General features: G+C 53.4%; 1 protein-coding gene across 2 annotated transcripts in view; it reads left to right on the plus strand.

Annotated features, from left to right (window-relative positions):
- Positions 1–1,563: 1,563 nt before the first annotated feature.
- The window catches only part of CAPZB (capping actin protein of muscle Z-line subunit beta), a 105,430-nt gene continuing 88,420 nt past the window's right edge, over positions 1,564–18,573 (plus strand). For both annotated transcript variants that reach the window (XM_055137530.1, XM_055137531.1), the window contains exon 1: positions 1,564–1,705. In XM_055137530.1, the coding sequence (XP_054993505.1) occupies positions 1,703–1,705 (3 nt within the window). In that variant the 5' untranslated portion in view covers positions 1,564–1,702. The remainder of the gene's footprint in view (positions 1,706–18,573) is intronic.

Here is an 18,573-nt window from a genome sequence, read left to right on the forward strand (position 1 = left end):
CAGGCCCTGTGACAGCTGCCGGGTGGGTCTCTAACTTTTGATCCCAGGGCTCCTCTGGCTCAACCTGGGCCTCCTGAACTCCTGTCCTCTGTTCCCTTTCCCCCTTTCTGGTCAGAAGTCAGTTATTTGGCCGCCTTCCCACCTGCTTATTGACTCCCCCCTGATTCTCCACCACATCTGGTCACCACTGGGCACTATTTCCTAGCAGCTGATTGTTTTCCTTCCAGGGTTCAAGATTTGCCACAGCATGATCTGTTTTGCTCACTCCCTGTCAACCGCACGTGGTACATAGTAGGTGCTGAATAAATACCAAGTGGAAAGACCAAGTGCCAATCTTTTGTCTGGATTCCTGAAATGCAGTGTCAGCTCAGCCATTCTTGTAAGTCTCACCTAAAAGGTTTTTGAGCAGGGAGCCACTTTCCTTGGTGCTCCACTGAAGCCTGGATCCAGGACCGGATCAGATTTGCACAGTGCTTTGCAGGTTACCAGGAGACCCAGGGAGGGCAGGCATTAATAGCAAGTCTCGTTTTTTTTTTTTTTTTTTTTTTTAACTTTTAGGGTCACACCCGATGATGCACAGGGGTTACTCCTGGCCTGGCTCTGCACTCAGGAACTATTCCTGGCGGTGCTCTGGGGACCCTATGGGCTGCTGGGGATCGAACCCGGGTCGGTTGCGTGGAAGGCAAACGCCCTACCCGCTGTACTATATCGCTCCAGGCCCAACTCTCCTGTTTTTGGACCGAGCTCCACAAATATTTGTTGAATGGAGAAGCTGGGGGGAGGGAGGCAGCCTCACTGGGCAGATAGGCCGATCCTCTGTAACATCTAGAAACACTCGTGGCACCTTTCATCCATGGGCCGAGATTCTGATGTCTACCTGGGTCGTCCCCAGCTTTTTAGCAGCGGTCAGGCTGGTTCGCCTGGGTTTTATCGTTTTTCTTTCCTGGTGTCCCCAAACCAGGCCTGGTGGACAGTTAGGTGCTCAATAAACGAAGCGGCCGGCGGCCTTCTACATGCGCCACCAGGCAGAGCTGCAGCAGGACCCGGCCGCGGGTGCCGCCGGCTGCAAGTGGCAGCGTTGGGCTTCCGTCCCCAGGTCCGCAGGGCGGGCCGCCCCAGTTCCGGGCGCGCGGCGGGGCGGGGGAGGGCGCTGGCCGGGTGGGGCGCGCAGGGCCCGACCCCTCCCTCCCGGCCTGCCTGCCTGCCTGGTGCCTCCCGCAGCCGCGCGCCGAGGTCGGCGAGCACGACCCGGCGGGCGGGCGTGCAGGCGGGCGGGCTGACGGGGATGCGCGCCCACCTGTGCGCAGCGCGCCCACCCGCGCCGGCCGCCGCGCCCCGCCCCACCCACCCGCGCCCGGCGGCCCCGCCCACAGACCCCGCCCCCGCGAGGCCCCGCCCCGCGCCACCGGGCCCGCCCCCGTGAGGCCCCTCCCCTCCGGGCCCGCCCCCCGCGCCGCGCTCCATACTTGGCGATGGCCGCGGCGGCGCGCGTTCATTGGCCGAGCGCGGGCTGCGTGCGGGGCGGGCCGGGCCCGGCCGGGGCGGGGAAGGAAGGTGGCGGCGGCCCGGCGCGGGGGGAGGGGGGCGCTGACCCGGATGTTCACTCCTGGGCACCGGGGGAAGTGGAAGCGCCGGGCCGAGCTGCGGGGGGGGAAGAGCCACAGACGCCGGGACCGGGACCGCCGCCGCCGCCGCCGCCACCATGGTAAGGGCCGCCGCCCCCGGACCCCCGGGCCCGGCCCCGGGCGCCCCCCGCCGGGGCTTCCCGCGGGTGGGGGCGGGGCGGGGTCCGGGCGCCCAGGTGGGCTGCATCCCTGCCCTCCTCGCCCGGCTGCCCCTCCCCGGCCCCCGCCCGCGCCGCGCCGGCCCCCGCGTCCCCTCCGGGCGCCAGGCGTGGGTGCCCCTGCCTCCCCCCCAGGACCCGGCTGGGGCCCCCGGTCCTGCTAGGCCGCGTTCCTCGCTCCCGGGCTCCCCGCCCCGCGGTCCAGGCCAGGCCTGCCCCGGGCTCCGGCCGGAATGCTCCGTCCCCGCGCCCTGCCCCGGCGCGGACCCCTCCCCCGGCGCCCCTCTCCCCGCACTGCTCACGGCTCCGCGGGGCCTGCCCGCTGCCCTCGGCCGGTGCACCCCGCGGCGGTGGCCGTGGCGGCCCGGGGCGCGGGCGGGGTGCGGGGCAGGGTGGTCCCCCCAGCCGGGCCGGCCCCGTGTGCCCGGAAGGCAGCGCCGCCCGCCCGCGCCCCCGCCCCGGGGCTGAGGGTGGGGACCCGCGCGCGGCGGCCCCGGGATGAGCGCACAATCGGGCCCTGTGTGGCCTCACGCCTCTGGGCGCGGGGGCACTAGGCCCCGAGTCCAACATCTGGCCCGGGCACGATGAACAGGCGCAGCCTCCCTTTTCCCCTGAACTGTCAGCTGGTGAGGGTCGGAACTGCTGATTATGGAGGATGTGCCGCGGATCAGGTGAGCCGGCACCTGCACCCCCCACCCCCGCCTGGCCTGCGCTCCCCGGGGCTCTCGGGGAGTCGGAGGGGTGGTCCAGGGGACCCCCATACCGGACCCCACCCCAGCCTCCCCCTGTCCTGCCTCCTCCACTTTGGAACCTTCTGCCCCGTAGACCTCTCAGGTTGCAAGGGCCAGGGAGCCCTGGAGGGTGAAGTGAGGCCCTCCACCCAGTGCCCAGCGCCGCAGATGCTGGTGTGTGGACTTTGGGCCGCCGGGGTTTGGAGGATCTGGGTTCCTTGTTTAATGAAGGGATGTTGCCCGGAAGGAGGGTGACTAATTCCGGCTTGCAAAGTTCTTTCCCGGGTGCCTCTCTGTGTATTGATTTAAAGCAGCTGAGCAGCTTCTGGAGAGAACTGACTGCATGGGGTGGGGGGGGGGGGGGGTTGACCTGGTTCCTGGAAGGGGAAGGACTTCTCAAAGGCAGCTTGGGGTGAGGACTTGAAAGGGAACTCAAGTTTTTAAATATACTCTTAGGGGGAGGGAGGTGGCTGGGCCGAAGGGATTGCTCCAAGTCTGCCAGGGAGAGGTGCCTTGCCTTGATCCCTTGGTGCCCGATCTTCCCCACGGGGTAGGAAGAGGAAGTGACCCAGGAGAGTCCTGCATTCACGTCCTATGTGGATGGTCGGAAAGAACCGCGGTAGGAGAGAAGGGCTTGCGTTTCTTGAGAAGGCGCCCTGCATGCTGCCTGCCCTGTCTGACGCCAGTGAGCTCACAGGAGCCTTCTGGGCAGTTGCTGTCCCCGTTGGGGGGGAGTGGAGGGTGCAGGGGTTGGGGTGCTTTGGAGTGTTCCCCTGGAAGGATGTCCAGCGGACCCTAAGCTTGTCCCAGGCTGCTTTGTGTCAGGTGTCAGTGACAGTGTTTACAAGGCATGATAATGGGGTACCCAGACATGGCAGCTTCTTATTGTCTGCAGTCCTGGGAGGCCCTTTGCCTAGGCGAGCTGGTGGGGTGAACTGTCCCAGTGCGGCGGGCATGGGCAATGTGGGCCGGAGCCCGGCGCTTCTCTTCTCTCCTCGACTGGCCCTCACCTAGAGCAGCACCTGGCCGGGAAGGAGATGGCCTGGAGTGTTCTCTTACGGGACGTGTCCTGCCCATGAACTCAACGACACTTGGATTTTGTACTCATCTCGGTAGTCCCCTCTTAGTAGTCAGTCGTTTTTCACATTAGTTGTGAGTGCTTCTCGTCAGACAGTTTGGATGTGTTAGACCAGCGTAAGCCCTGGGAGGAGGGCAGTACTGGCGTGGGTTCTTAACTCATTGGCAAATGCGTTGGGAAAAGGGCGGGTTATAGTGTATTTAATGGGTGAAAAGGGAACAGCTAGATCTATCACCCATTGATGGAAATAGTGGTTTGGGATTGAAAATTATAGGGGTAAATTTCACGAATATTGATGATATAAATTAAGAATGCATTGGGTTGGAGAAATAGTACAGGAGGTAAGGCCCTTGCTTGCCTTGCATGTCACCAAGCAAGTTCCACCCCAGGCACTGCCATTGGATCCACAGAGCGCCACCAGGGATAACCCCTGAACTCAGCCAGAGTCAGGAGCAGCCACTGAGCCTCTGGGTATGCACCTCCCTTCCCCAGGCATGGGCAACTGGCACTGATTAAAAATGGAATTATTTGCATTTCTTATCAGGTAATAATCTTATCCCGTCTTCAGTACTTTAGTTCCAACATACTTTTCCTAACATAGCTGTTAGGAAAGTTTCTAACTTGGGAATTTTCTTCCATCTTAAGAGTTAGAATTCTGAGGCCGGAGAGAGAGTGTAGAGGGTAGGGCACTTGCTTTGCATGCGGCTATCCCAGGCTCCGTCCTGGGCATCCCACATAGTCCCCTGAGCACTGCCAGAAGTGACCCCTGAGCATTACCAAGTGTGGCCCAAACACTTGGAAAAAAAATTAGGATTCTGGTACTGTACCTTGTAGCAATAAAGGGCTGGGGAGGTACCCTACTGGCTGTGCCCTCTAATTCATAGATGATTTTGTTAGAGGCTGATGGCAGAAGTTGTAATATTGTTGCAAGGTAAAACAGTATGGCTGGTTCTCCTGTGTCTTGTCTGGTCTCCTGGTGTGGGTGAGGTACTTAGCTCTGACCCCTCATGTGTATCATACAACCTGCTCATCTAAACCCAGCCGGCTGCTCTTTGTGGAATGCTCAGGAAAGAAGTAATCAGTTGTTTGAGATTAAGGTTCGAGAACGCATACGCTGGAAAGCAAATATTCCTATTAATAACTTCTTTCACATTCCATAGGGAAGGAATAAGGACAGATGAGGGAAGTCCTGGTGACTGGGCAGGCTTACTTTGGAGATTCCCGCTTCCCAGGCCGGGGCTGCCTCCGGCAGGCAGAGCCGCTGCCGCAGCAGCTCAGCCTCTCTCTGCTGCCCTGCCTGCATGGACATTGGGTCAGCTCTCACCGCTAGCCGGAGCACAGCTCGTGGGTGGGGCTCGGGGGCGGGTGTCACTTTCCCTAGCGTCCAAGGTGGAGAAGCCGTGTGTGATATGGCCCGAGAGACAGTCGGCACTCGTGCCCGCTTCCTCCCTGACATTTGGACGTGTGCTGTGCTTGTCTCCACGGCCACGTCAGAAGCCCGCCCCCAGGCAGGCAGCCTGTGAGGGTCGCAAGCTCATCTGGGCTGCCACCTGGACTGAGGAGCCTCTCCTGTGGTCCCGGGCCACGGAGGCTGAGGCTCCTGCCGCCTTTGCTGCACGTGCTGGGTCTCAGGGAGCACTGAGACTCTTTCCCCCATTCTCCTGCAACCGCGTCCCCCAGTGGGAGGGAGGGTGGCATCGCAGGGTGACTTACCTCGGGAGCAGCTCGAGCAGGGCCAGATTCGGTCAGGTTTTGAACCCAGGGCCTCACACAGATAAGTTAAGCTCTCTATGGCTGAGCCACTTCTTTGGCCCAGCAGTGCCATTTCTAAACTTGACTGTCCACAGATGTTGTCTGTGGCGGGCTTTGGACTTTAAGGGGCATCAGCCATGTGCCATGCACTCTGCCGGGAGCTTTAGTCTCTTGAACACTCCAGACAGCCTGTCCAGGGAGCTGAGCAGGCCACACAGGGAGGGAAGCAAGCCACACTGCCCAAGAAGTTAGGCCTTCAGAGCCTTGCTGCCTTGGGGTAACAACAGTACTTCCTCCTAAGGCCTTTGTGAGGATTAGGGGAGGTAATACACGTCAAGTGCTTTGAGCAGCACCTGGCACATAATTATGTCAATACTACAGTTATCACTATTCTCACTGGGGTACATGCTTAGTTCCACTGTAGCTGCTAAGTGGAAGAACTGGGTTTCCTGACTCCGAAGCTAAACCCTTTGCTCTTCGTGTCTGCTGCAGGGTTATTTGCAGTTTCTTTGCCTTTGGCCAACACCTTGAATGAAGAATGTCCCTAATAGAGCCTACAGCTCTATTTGCCCACAAAAAGACAGGCTTCTCTGTGTTTGGGGCTCCACACATTGCCCAGACCAGATGCCATATCTCATGCCTTGTCTGTGCCTGGCAGAGTCTCTTATGAACTGAGAGTTCCTAAGCTCGTCTAGGTTTGGGAGAGGGCAGGACTGGGGATGGGGCATTGAACCCTGTCACTTTGCCACTGCCCCCTGCCTTATGCCTGGCATTTAGAGGTGCTTCTGGAGCATAAGGGCAATGATTGGTGAGAACCCAGAGAGGTCTCTGATTGGTCTGAGAGGTAGGTAGAGGTGGGACGAGTTGGTGTATTAGGAAGAGTCATCTGGCTGCTCAAAATATGGACCTGGGTTGGAGTCCATCTGCCCTTAAGCATGTATCCTACGCTCCCTGGGCCTCATCTCATTATCTGGTGGGGTGATGGGAAAGAAGGCGTAAAGGAATTTGTGACATAGTACTTGACATACAAGTCATAGCCATGATTAGTATTTATCTTCATTCTTTTTTTTTTTTCATCTTTTTTCTGACCGTTACTCTTTCCAACCTTATTTCCTTCCCCCGCCTTACTGGTTGGCCTCCTGATTTCAAACCAGGACCCCCCATTTATGTGATTTTTACCTGTGGGCCCCTTGGAACAACCTTGGAGCCCACAGGGTCCACAAAGTCCCTGATTAAGAAATGACTAAGGGTCACAAAAGCTATAATCTCTGTCCTCGCACAGGGGAAGGGAGGCCAGTGAAGCTACGAATTCCAGTGTGATAGGAAGGAAGTCGTCAGAAAAGACCGAACAAGGGCCACGCATGTGTGTGGCTGGCATTCCACAGTTGGCCTGGAGGCAGCGCCTGAGGAGACCTTGCCCAGGGAAGGGGGTGGATGGGGTGCCGCATCAGTCTTGGGAGCTAGGGACCAGCCGTGGAACGGAGATGGTGGGATGCCGTGTCTTGGGAGTGAGGCCCCGTGCACCACCGTGTGCCCGAATCGCTTAGTGATGTTGGAGTTGGAGCTGAAGTTTGCTCTTTGTGCTGTGGAGCCAGTCAGGGTAGGGTAGGTGAGGGGGTAGGTGGAGATGGGATGGGCTGGCACCACGGTGGTATTTTAGGAAGAGTCACCTGTCCAGGGTGTGCGGGAAGGACCCATGAGGTTAAAGAGGTGGGCGTGGAGCCTTCCCAGGCATCAGCTGCGAGGCCAGTCTGCCCCACTGCCGCCATTGGTGTGGGAATGCCAGCGGGGTAAGAGAAAGGAAGGCAGAGTGCGGCCAGGGATCACCGGGGCTTTCCCACGGGGCAGTAGTTCAGACTGTTTTTGCTGTCTAAATCCTGCGTAGTGGTGGGACTGGAGAGATAGCACAGTACTTGCTTTATTTACACATGGCTGATCTGGGTTTATCCCTGGCACTCTATGTGGTCTCCTGGGCACCTCCGGGAACGATCCCTGAAGCACAGAAACAGGAATAAGTCCCGAGAACCACTTGAATATGGCCCCCAAAACAAAAAACAAACAAACAAACAAAATGAATCCTAGATAGTGGTGCTGGGGTGGTGCTTCTGCCGGGGATTTCCACCCTCGCCCCGTGACCCGCTGCCTGCCCAGCCGGTCTGTGTCTGCAGGCCGGCCCTATGTTCTCAGCTTGGACTTGACGGGGCTCTGGGCAGGGGAATTTCCAGGACACACAGCCTCCTGAGATCTGCAGGGACTGTCACCAACTCTTCAGTACCCAAGTGACCCTGTGATGCCCGCTTAACGCAGACAAGGAGACTGAGGCTTGAGCTCTGGACCCTACATGCTCCCGCCACTAGTGTTTCACTCCCTCGTATCAAACTGATGCCAGCATGCTCCCAGAGAGGTCTGTAAGAATTAGAGTCTTAAGGGGGGTAGGTGTGGAGCAGTAGCATGTAAGCACAAAATTAAGAATCTTAAGCTTAAATGGGGCAGTTGGGGGGGGGGGTCGGGGGAGGTCCTGGGGACCCTTGGGTAGCTCCTTGGGTTCAATCCTGGCACTGTCCAAAATAGTTCGGTGGAGGAATCAGGTGGGAACGTGGGAACAGGTGCATCTGTGGTTCCCGTGGCCTCCCGTGTAGCATGAATGTGGGACCAGAGTGGCAGAATGTCAGAGCGCAACCAGATTTGGGGTGGGAGGGATGGAGGACTGCTGCTCTTCCCCTTTTCCTGCTTCCTTCTGTTCCAGCCCACATTTCCAGCTTCTCTGGGAAACTGAAAAGGAGCTGTCTGCTTTGGTCTGCTGTGACTTTCTAGTGATAAAACTTCTGGCTCTGATGACTTCTTTCAAGGCCGAAGCTCCTGGAGTGAGTGAGCCCCGCACCCGATCACGAGAGGGTGTTGTGAGGCTTGAGTGAGTGTATATGCGCGAAGTGGGGGTGGTGCCAGGTGCTTGGTTTTCTAAAATTTTATTATTTTTTCTTTTTTTAAAATTTTATTTCTTTTGGAGGGACCACACTTGGCAATGCTTAGGGCTTACTCCTAGCTCCACAATCCGGACTCACTCCTGGAGGTGCTTAGGGACCACATGTGGTGCCAGGAATTGAATGCGGATTGGCCGTGTGCAAGGCAAGTGCCCTCCCCACTGTGCTATCTCTCCAGCCCTGATGCCAGGCACTTTGTCAGTGCACCATGGGTGTTGGCCATTCTTGCAGGTATTTTATTCTTGCGGACGGTTGGTGTTTCATTGAGCTGTCCCACTGGCCTGGAAGTGAGGGGTGCCAGCCAGGCTCGCGAGACCGCAGAGGGAGAGTCCCTTGCCCAATCTGTTGGCCATCTCAAGGGCTCACAGCCCAGTGTGTTATGGCCGTGGAGCTCTTACCACACTGGCTCAGACCCTGAACTTCTCCACCCACTGCCGAGCTTGTGACGCTTCCTCTTCTTGCCTGAACTCAACAGGACCCCTCTGCCTTGGGCTCTGCCCCGAAACCACCGTGGATTTCCTGTCTCGGGTTTCTGTCAGAAGACTCAGGCAGAGGACTCGTTAATTTGCCAAGTGAAATAACGAATGAAAATAAGGCTCTGAAGCGATGCCTGTGCACGTACTCTCTGCTGAGGAAGTGGATCTCAAGTAGCTTCCTGTTGGCATCGTGTTGCCACCCCTTCCCTTCTCCCTCTCGGCCAGGCCCTGCGGGTAGACAGGCAGACCGACAGACCGACGGGGGAGTTCAGCCCTGGGCTTGACGCATCTGATGTGGCTGTTCAGGCTTGTCCATCCTTCTGTTTGTCCATCAGTCTATCTGATCCTCAGTTCCATCCTCAGTCTCCAGGTTTCGCCCTGAGGTGGGATCTGGTTTCACAAGCGTGGACTTCCTGCTTGTAGTTTTGTGCGTAGAGCTGAGGGGATGTTTTGCACCCCTGCTGGTTGCCTTTCCTGGTGCAGAGGCTGGTCTGGCTGGGCCCCGTGGCCCCTGAAGGAACTTTTCTGGACTCTCTCGGCTCTGGCTTTGTGTTTCCGAGGGCTTGGCTTCTCCACTGGTCAGTTGTTTGCCTGGGAGCTTCGTGGTCAGTACATGGTCACGGGGCCTGGGTATGGGCCTAGCCCTGGTTCTCACACAGAGCTGTGTGACGGTAATCTTCACTATTATTATTGACGTTTTTAGTGTCACTAGGTTCCTAACAAGAGGGATGCTCATGTGGAAGTCTCTGCTTCTTATTGGAAGGCTCCTGGACTCTGGACTGCTGTGTTGTGTCCCGGGGCTGCACTGCTTCCCTCGAGTGCCTGGGAACTTTGCTAGTTACAGGCTCTGCAGACCTTGCACCTGCCTCTCTGGAATTAGTTGTTTGAAATGGTACCTTGGTGATCCGGGTTATAATAAAAGTCACTTCTGGAAAATGGCTTACTTTCCCCTCTCTGGCATGAGCGGCCAACCCTGGAGTACCAGCTAACATTTGGTCGCCAGAACCTTAAAGGGAGCGGGGCATGGTGCCTACCGCTGAGGCCTGTTAACCTTCCCCTCCCCTCTTCAGTCTCCCTTCCGCCACCCTCAAAGGCCACCTGTTCCCCAAGAATGCTTAATTTTTTTTATCTTTTTTTTTTCTGAAGGTAGTTTTTCAGAGATCCTCTCAGCTTTTACTAATCATTGTTGCCCTTGTGAAATGTTCATAAGGGGTTTAAGTTTTAGGGTACCTATTTAATTTTAAGCATATAGAATTTGGGGGCTTCGGAGTATAAGAAGTAGGCAAGTTAATGGAAAATGTGGAGGTACCAGTTGTGGAAAGGCATCTGGTCGAGGATATTGGAGTGGGATTCCTGGATCAGTCCCTCATGGCTGCTTAGGAACTGGGTAAGAATATGCTAGTTGCCTGATTTCTCTGAGCCTCAACTTCCTGGTCAGTAAAGTGGACATAAAATCTTCCTCTTCGCAGGGTAGGTTGAGAGGATTAAATAATATTCATGAAGTGCAGTTCAGGCCTCAAAGATTGGCACTTGATACAGGCTTATGATCTGCAGGAATTTCATCATTTGTGATGCAGATTAGCACTTTCACATGGAAGAAAATGAAATTGAATCTGAAAGTCTCCGTATTAAGGTATCCTTAAGTCTAAAATGCGGACAGGACAGGATCATCATACTGAGATCGTGGCCTTCCCAGGTCAGGTGCTTGCTCCGGGGCCTCTCCTTAAAGCTGAGCAGGCCTCTGTTGACCAGCATGAAGGACGGGTCATGCTCGAGAACTTGGCCTTGGCCAGACACAGCTTGTCACCCTCACTCTAGCCCTGGTTATGTCCCAGACCACTTGCAGATGAGGCAGTGGAGGTCTGCAGGTTTTAAAGTCTCATAGCTTTGTACAAGTCTCATAGCTCATTAGGGACAGAGGTGGTCGCTGACTCAGCCCTGGTCCCTAAGTTTTGATGTTAGTACACGCTGGAGGTTGATCCAAGGGTGTCATTTGTAAGGACAGGGGAAAGTACTGTATATTATGCGTTTTGTTTTGGTTTGGGGGCCACACTCAGACTATTCCTATCTCAGTACTGGGGTCACTCGTGGGCACCCTGGTAGAGGATGTGGTTAGAGATAACATGTATTCCATTCCTGGCAGTGCTTGGGGGTCATGCAATGCTGTTGCTTGTCTCCAGCTCTTTAAGCCCTCTCCCTGGCCTGCATGTATGTGTACGTGTGCATGTGCGTGTGCGTGTGTGTGTGTGTGTGTGTGTGTGTGTGTGTGTGTGTCACTCACCTGGCACACCCAGATCTTGAACCCAAAGATCGAGCCATAGATGCTTCCTGAGGTGACGCTGCTGAGAATGCGGGTCTGGGTGACAGCTATCCAGGGGAGCTACTGTGCATGGCAGCCTCTGGCTTTTCCTCTGGTCTGATTAGGTGATGTTCCTGGGAAATAAGTCCTGGCTTCACTTTTTATTTTTTCTTCTTTTTTTTAAATTAAAAAAATTAGGCCAGGGTTCATACACATCTCATATGTGAAGGAATACATTATCTCTAGGCACATCCTCAGCCGCTCTTCGTCATTCTTTCCTCCCAAATTTTGGAGTTGTTTTGGGGAGGCCTTTCCAATGGTGCTACCCCGGCCATGTTTGGGAGGCCATGCAGTTCTGAGGATGAACTTGGCCCCTCATAACATTTTCTTAACCACTCTGATCTCCTCATCCCTTTCTTTACAGAAAGAAGTTCTAGGCTGCTGAGATAGTATAAGGGTTAAGGTGTTTGCCGCGGGTCACCTCGCATCCTGCTAACCCTAATTCAGTCTCTGGCACTACAGTACAGTATGAACACCAGGGTGTGGGTCCAACCTGCCTGTTTCAAAGGTGGGGACTTTTTAAACAGATAACTTCTGGAGATGTTTAACTGCCAGCCAGAATTCTCATATTCTTTTGTGTACCATAAAACTGGCCCTGTTGGCCTTCTCTCCTGTGGCTGGAATCCGATTTCCAAGCTTGTTGGGTCTCAGACGGAGAACCCTCAGAAATAGCCAGAGTTTCCTCAGGATCCTGCTTCTGTCTTGATTCCTTATTACCTGGTGCATACTGACTGCTGAGGAAGATTCTCTTGAAATGACAGACAGTTACCAGGTTGCTCTGGCCACAGCAGCAAGGCCCTTCCGTAATGTGGCTGATGGCAGAAGATAGACCCAGAGGAGGTCCTGGGCACTGGTGTAGCACATACTGCTGCGAGTGCTTTAAGGGACTTGAGTCCTTCCAGCATCCTCTGAGGCATAGGATTAGCTGATAAAGCTCTAGGAGTTGAAGTGATTTGCATGTCACTGTCCAAGGAAAGGGAAAAAGTAATTTCCAAGCCTCAGGTGATGGAACCAGTAGAGTCGGTTCTGAATCAACAGGCACTTAGTTAATAAGGAAAGATGCTACACTTGCTGCTTGTTGCTTCACACATCCATCATTCTATGTCATTCCCAGAATTCTCAGTACAGGGTCCCATGAATTAGGGGTATAATTACTTTATGTAAATTGTTGATAAATGTAAGGCTGAAACTTTAAAATTAAAGCCTTTGTCTTTAATCTCTGCCATGTCATGTGATTTTATCGCTCACATGGTACTGTAGCTTGTTATGACCCAAGAGTAAGTCATGCCTGCATCTGGGTTGTGTGCATTTCAGAATCTGGACTCTACCCTCTTGGACAGTCTGTTGTCTCTTTAATTGTAGTAAACTTGGGCCTATTTGAAAATGGATCTTTGGGGCCAGAGATATAGTACAGTGGGTTCAATCCCCAGCAATCCATATGGCCCCCTGAGCACTGCCTGGATTGATGCCTGAATGCGGAGCCCGGAGTAAGCCCTGAGCACTGCTGAATGTGGCCCCAAAACTAAAACAAACAAACAAACAAAAATAATGAAGAAGAAAATGCATCTTTGAACATGGTTTCCCTGTGATGCATAAAGTGTAGAAGTGCGTCTGCACTTTTCACATGACCGTGTGAGAGAGCTTCGTGGTGGGTGTATTCCAGTCCCCCAGGAAGCTGGTAGGGACTGGTCCTCTTCAAGTCCTCTGGTCCTCTTGCAATGGCAGGTCCATAGGAGATGTGATGTACATTAGAGAGACACCGGAAAAAGTGAATGTCCAACTGTACATTGAAAATGGTGAGGCCTGTAGAGCTCAACAGGCTGAGCACACGTGACATTCTCGGTTGGAGCAGCTCCCTTCTCTGCATCCACCCACCCACCACCCATCCATCCATCCATCCATCCATCATCTACGTGCGCCAGTGTGCTCGCGTGCTCATGTCCACGTTCCCCTTCCTGTTTACCCCCGAGCATCTGTTCCTCAGGGATAGGCAGGGGAGTGTGGGCTGAGGGGGCAAGCAGTTTTCTCTCATGCCTCTCCCCATCTCTTTGTGGTCTCAGTGCTGTCTCTGGAACCAGGGGCTCACTGCCTGCCTTGGGCCCTTCCTGTCTGACCCCATCCTCGGTCTGCCCCTCTCTTCTGACCAGACCGAGAGACCTCCTTGCTTTCTTATAAAAATGGCCTGGTTTGTGGCTTAGCCTTTGTTCTTTTAGGGTTGGGAGTGGGGCATGTTCATCTTTATTCCAGAACCATTCATCCCTTTTTCTTTAAATCGTCTCACTTTTCAACTTATTTTAAGGAAAAAAAACTTAGTCATTGCCAGAAATGAAAAGCCCCACTCCCATTGTCGTCAGTAGAAAAGGCACATTGAAACCTACACAGGCTCCTGTCGAGGGCCGAGCGGGCTCCCCTGTAATTGCCTCCACAGGATTGGGAAGCCTCATTCTCTGGCTTCTTCCAGTACCCCTCCTGGCCTGACCCCTTCCCTGTCTCAGGGTCCCCTTGGACTTGACAGTATTGTAAATAAGTCTATTGTGTTTTATCTCGTTCACTGTATCACTGTCATCCCGTTGTTCATCGATTTACTCGAGCAGGCACCAGTAACGTCTCTATTACACTCAGCCCTGAGATTTTAGCAGCCTCCTTATTTGTCTTTCCCAACGATTGGAGGCTCTTTCAGGGTCAGGGGAATGAGACCTATTGTTGCTGTTTTTGGCATATTGAATACGCTATGCGTAGCTTGCCAGGCTCCGCCATGCAGAGGGATACTCTCTGTAGCTTGCCGGGCTCTCCGAGAGGTATGTATATACCTTTTGTATATACCTTTTACTGTGTTTGGGATATGAATACGCTATGGGAGCTTGCAAGGCTCTCCCATGTGGGCACTAGACTCTTGATAGCTTATCAGGTTCTCCAAGAGGGAGAACAAGGCTACTAGATATCGCGGCCACTTTGCGGCTGCACACTTTTGGGAGCTTGTTTTATCTTGTTAGAAAATGTAATATGTTCATCACAGAAAAGTTGGAGGAGATCAAAAAGGAAGAGGAAAACTGATCACCTGTGACCTTTGGCGTATGGCCCTTTGTCTGGGCATGTGTCAGAGCTGCTGTGTGTGATTGAGTTCAGTGCTAGCTGCTGTGTTTGTATTGTTTCCACAAGAATTTTTGTTGTTATAAGCGCTTCATAAACACTTTAAATGAGGGTTATTTCCTCAGGCTCATTGTAATTTGCTTTGCCTGCCCCGTCATTGGACAGATAGGAGATTCTTGGTTTCCTTGCCCAAGTCACTGCATCACACCTTTTCTGTGGCCTGACTCTGCTTGTCACACATTATGACTTGGCTCCTGAAGGTCTAGTTCTTGAGGGTCTAAGCACTTTCCCAGCGCACGTCTATGTCATTTGGTTGCTGCCCAACCTGAGTGAGCAAGTAGTGAACCATTGTTTCCAGGGGAAAGGGGGAAAGGTTCCCAGGATCAGCCAGTTGTGTTTAGACATCTGACAAACACATAACGGGACCAGAGAAAGGCATAGTATCAGCTCTGTGAAACGGAATGGCAAGGTCGGCGGTCAGAGAGACAGTACAGCACCTAGGGGTGTTTGCCTTGCATGTGGCTGGCTGACCCAGGTTCAGTCCCCGGCATCCCAGATGGTCCCCTGAGCCTGGCAGGAGTGATCCCTGAGCACAGACTCAGGAGTCTGCTCTGAGCACCGCCGGGTATCACCCGAAAACAGACAGATGAAAAAAACCAAAAGACAAAGTCAGATTTAGAGGAACAGTAGAAAAGTGGCTTTCAGCGTCAGTCGGGGAAGTAGGGAGAAGCTGATACGTGGATACGCACTTTGAGGTAACTTGAAGTCTGAGGGTCTAATGGGAAACAAGCAATGAGGTTGGCTTTTGTTTTAGGATTCCTTAGTGAACGAACATTGATGCAGTCAGTCCCGTGAAGTCAGAGCGGCAGCATGACTGAGCAGAGCTTCCGAAAGGCCTGTCCTCCTCAGGCAGCTCCCAGCACTGCTTGTGAGCAAGGGTCCACACTGCAGCCGGGGCGGTGTCAGAAGATGGGGCGTTCCTGGGCGGTCCCCCATGCACTCCGGGGCTAACTGCCAGAAGGATCTGGACAGCGGGACTGGCCATGCTGCAGGCATGTGACGGTCAGGTTTTCTCTGGGAAGGGCATGCATGTTCACACGGGTGGCTGAAACAGGCGGGACTGTGCTCCCTGCGACTCACCCTTTCTGCTCCACACTTTGGCACATGGCCCAGAGGTGCTGTGAGTGTTGGTTCCAGGCAGTTGAATGTGCAGCTTGGGAACCGCCGGTGGTGGGACTGTCTGCCTGGCTGTGGCCCTGTTTTACCTGCCGCATGAGGTAGAGCTGTTCACTGCGCTGATGCACACAAAGAAAAGGTTTCTTGGGCCAGATTGGTAGTATAGCAGGTAGGGCACTTGCCTACATGTAGCTCCTGGAGCACTGCTAGGAGTGATCCCTGAGCTCAGAGCCAGGAAGAAGCCCTGAGCACTGCCAGGTATGGCACAAGACCAGAGGAAAAAAATGAATTAAAAAAATTTTTTTTAAAGACGTTTTATTGGATCACCGTGAGATACAATTACAAACTTGAATGATTGTGTTTCAGTCAGACAGTGCACGAGCATCCATCCCTCCACCAGTGCACATTTTCCACCACCAAAAATGAATACATTTTAACGCACTCTCCATGCAAGATTTGTTTTTTCTTTTATGGGGGGGTGGATGTGAGGAGAAACATGATTCTTCTAAGAGTTTGTCCCATAATTTTCTTTTAAGTCGGTGTTTGTTGATCGGAGTTTGATAGGAGGGAGGGTTTGGGGAGTGACATTTTTATTCTGCCTGAGAGCAGGTGCTTCAGCCTCTCTGGAATCTCAGCTGTGATCGTCACCCTTCGGGGGCTTCCTGGGGTGGGGAGGGGGTCAGCCCTCCCGAGGGCCGGTGTTTGAGCATTTCCACAGCACTTCCAGCTCCGGGCACAGTATCTGAGCTGGTTAGAAAACACGTGGGAAAGCGTCAGGAGGTTTACCATGAGTCCTGAAAGCACACAGCTGGTAGTGCGGGCTCTTGTGAGCTGGGGGGCTCTGACAGGTACTGGAGGTCACATGTGGCGTCTGAGATTGAGCCTGGACCAGCTGCATGCAGAGCAAGCACCTTGTCCCTGTGTCGTCTCTCTGGTCCCTTGGCTCTTCCCCGCTTCCTGGCCGAGGTGGTAGCTTGGGTGCGTAGGGAGAGTAAGACGCCTCCATCCTTCCTCCTCCCCTGCCCTGATGTGTGGATGTCGTTGTCCCAGCAGGGCTCTTGCTCTGGGCAGGAGACTGGAAGCACACGTCTCTCACGCCTTGCTCCCAGCACTGACCGTGGGGGTGGTCATGCTGCCTCTGCTCTCCAACATCAGACTCCGGGGGCTAAAGCCTGGCTCCTGCATTGGCGGCTTCAGTGGCCTCTCGGGGCCTGACTCCGGGGAGGTTAATGGAGCAGGTCAATGCCTGCCCTGTACCTTCCTGGCTTGTGATGGTGTCGTCCTTATTAATGAGGTAACACGGATCGGATGGATCGGAGTGCCTGGAATAGAGTTTAGCATTCAGCAAATGTGAAGTGGTGGCAGGGGGCCTGGGACAGGGAGTGCTGGCTTGTGGAAGGAGAAAGACGGATGGTTCTCTGTGTTCGCTTCCGTTACTTCTGGAGGCTTTCCATTTCTGTCTCTTTCCGTAGCTTTTCAGGCCTGGAACTTCCCAACAGGCTTCTGGCATTGAACCACACTGCCCCAGCTGAGCCAGTAAACAGATGCTCCCCTGGAGCATGGCTTTGGGCGAAATGCAGCTCAGTTTAGAACAGGTAATGCTCACATTTGGCAAGTGAAAATAATGAGGACTGTATGTTCGGTCCTCACCCCTGTATGCATGGTCTTCTAAGTTTATCACTTACCCAGCTTTTGTTGTTGTTGTTGTTGTCTTTGTTTTGGGGCCACACCTGGTGATGCTGAAGGGTTATTCCTGGCTCTGCACTCAAGGATCACACCACCTGGGTCGGCCGCATGTAAGGCAGACACCCTACCTGCTGTACTGATTCTCCCAACTTACCTAGGTCCCAACTTACCCAGCTCTTAAAAGCTGTTTCAGGTAAAACATGATAATAATGTTAATGTTTATGGTATCAGTGTACAAAATTACCACCACCTCACACCACCAAAGTGTACAAGACACCCCACCACTACCTTGATAGTACTTCTGGTCCACTCCCCCTCCCCCCCTCTCTGTAATCTTGAATTTTATAATCCGAGACTAAGGGTTTATCATCTTTATTTTAATGTAGGAGTACTGCTATTTATTCAGCAACTGATTAAGCTAACTGAATAGGCAGGAACTCCACATTACTTTAAAAAAATTTTTAATTGAGGGGCTGGAGCAATAGCACAGCGGGTAGGGCATTTGCCTTGCATACGGCCAGCCCGGGTTCAATTCCCAGCATCCCATATGGTCCCCTGAGCACCGCCAGGAGTGACCCCTGTGCATCGTCAGGTGTGACCATAAAGCAAAAAAGAAAAAAAAAATTACTGAATATCCATGAGATAGATCATTACAAAGCTGTTGACAATTGGGTTTCAGTCATACAGTGATCCAACACGTGTTCCTCCATCAGCGTACATTTCCCACCACCAATGTCCCCCTTTTCTCTCCCACCATCCCCATATACCCCACACTGCACGAGGCACACCCCACACCAGCCTTCCTCTAAGGGTTTATCATCTTTAGATGCCATCTATTCCCTCTTAAAATTTTATTTATTTATGGCTTTTGGTCCACACCCTGCGGTGTTCAGGGTTTACTTCTGACTGCGCTCAGAAATAACTCCTGGTGGACTTTGGGGGACTATATGGGATGCTGGGAATTGAACCTGGACTGCTAGATGTAAGACCTTACCTGCTATGTTCTCTCCAGCCCTATCTTCCCTTGTTTTGGTAATCTGTATACCACAGGTGAGTGAGATCATCCAATATTTGTCCTCCCTGATTTATTTTGCTTAAACCTCATCCAGTTCTGTCAAAGTTTCAGAGAGCTGCATGACTTTATCTTCCCCTACAGCTAGTAGTAGTTCATCATGTACGTAAACTGCTTCTCCTTTTCGTCCTCTTCCTTCTCCTCCTTCCCTTTCATCTGAAGCAAGATTTTATTGAATGAAACTTGCTTAGAAAAATGTGACAAGAGAGAAAAAGAGGAAATTCTTGATCCCTAGGTAACGAGTGTTGTTATTTCTGGAGTGTCTTTGTTTATATATTTTTACATGCTGAATGTTCATTGTGAGCACAATTTAATGAGTTTTGGGAATCCTGTACCAAACACCATAATTAATAGTTACTACTTAGGAAAGTTCCCTTGTGCCCTTTTGC

Source organism: Sorex araneus, chromosome 5 (assembly GCF_027595985.1).
Source record: "Sorex araneus isolate mSorAra2 chromosome 5, mSorAra2.pri, whole genome shotgun sequence".
Lineage (NCBI taxonomy): Eukaryota > Metazoa > Chordata > Mammalia > Eulipotyphla > Soricidae > Sorex > Sorex araneus.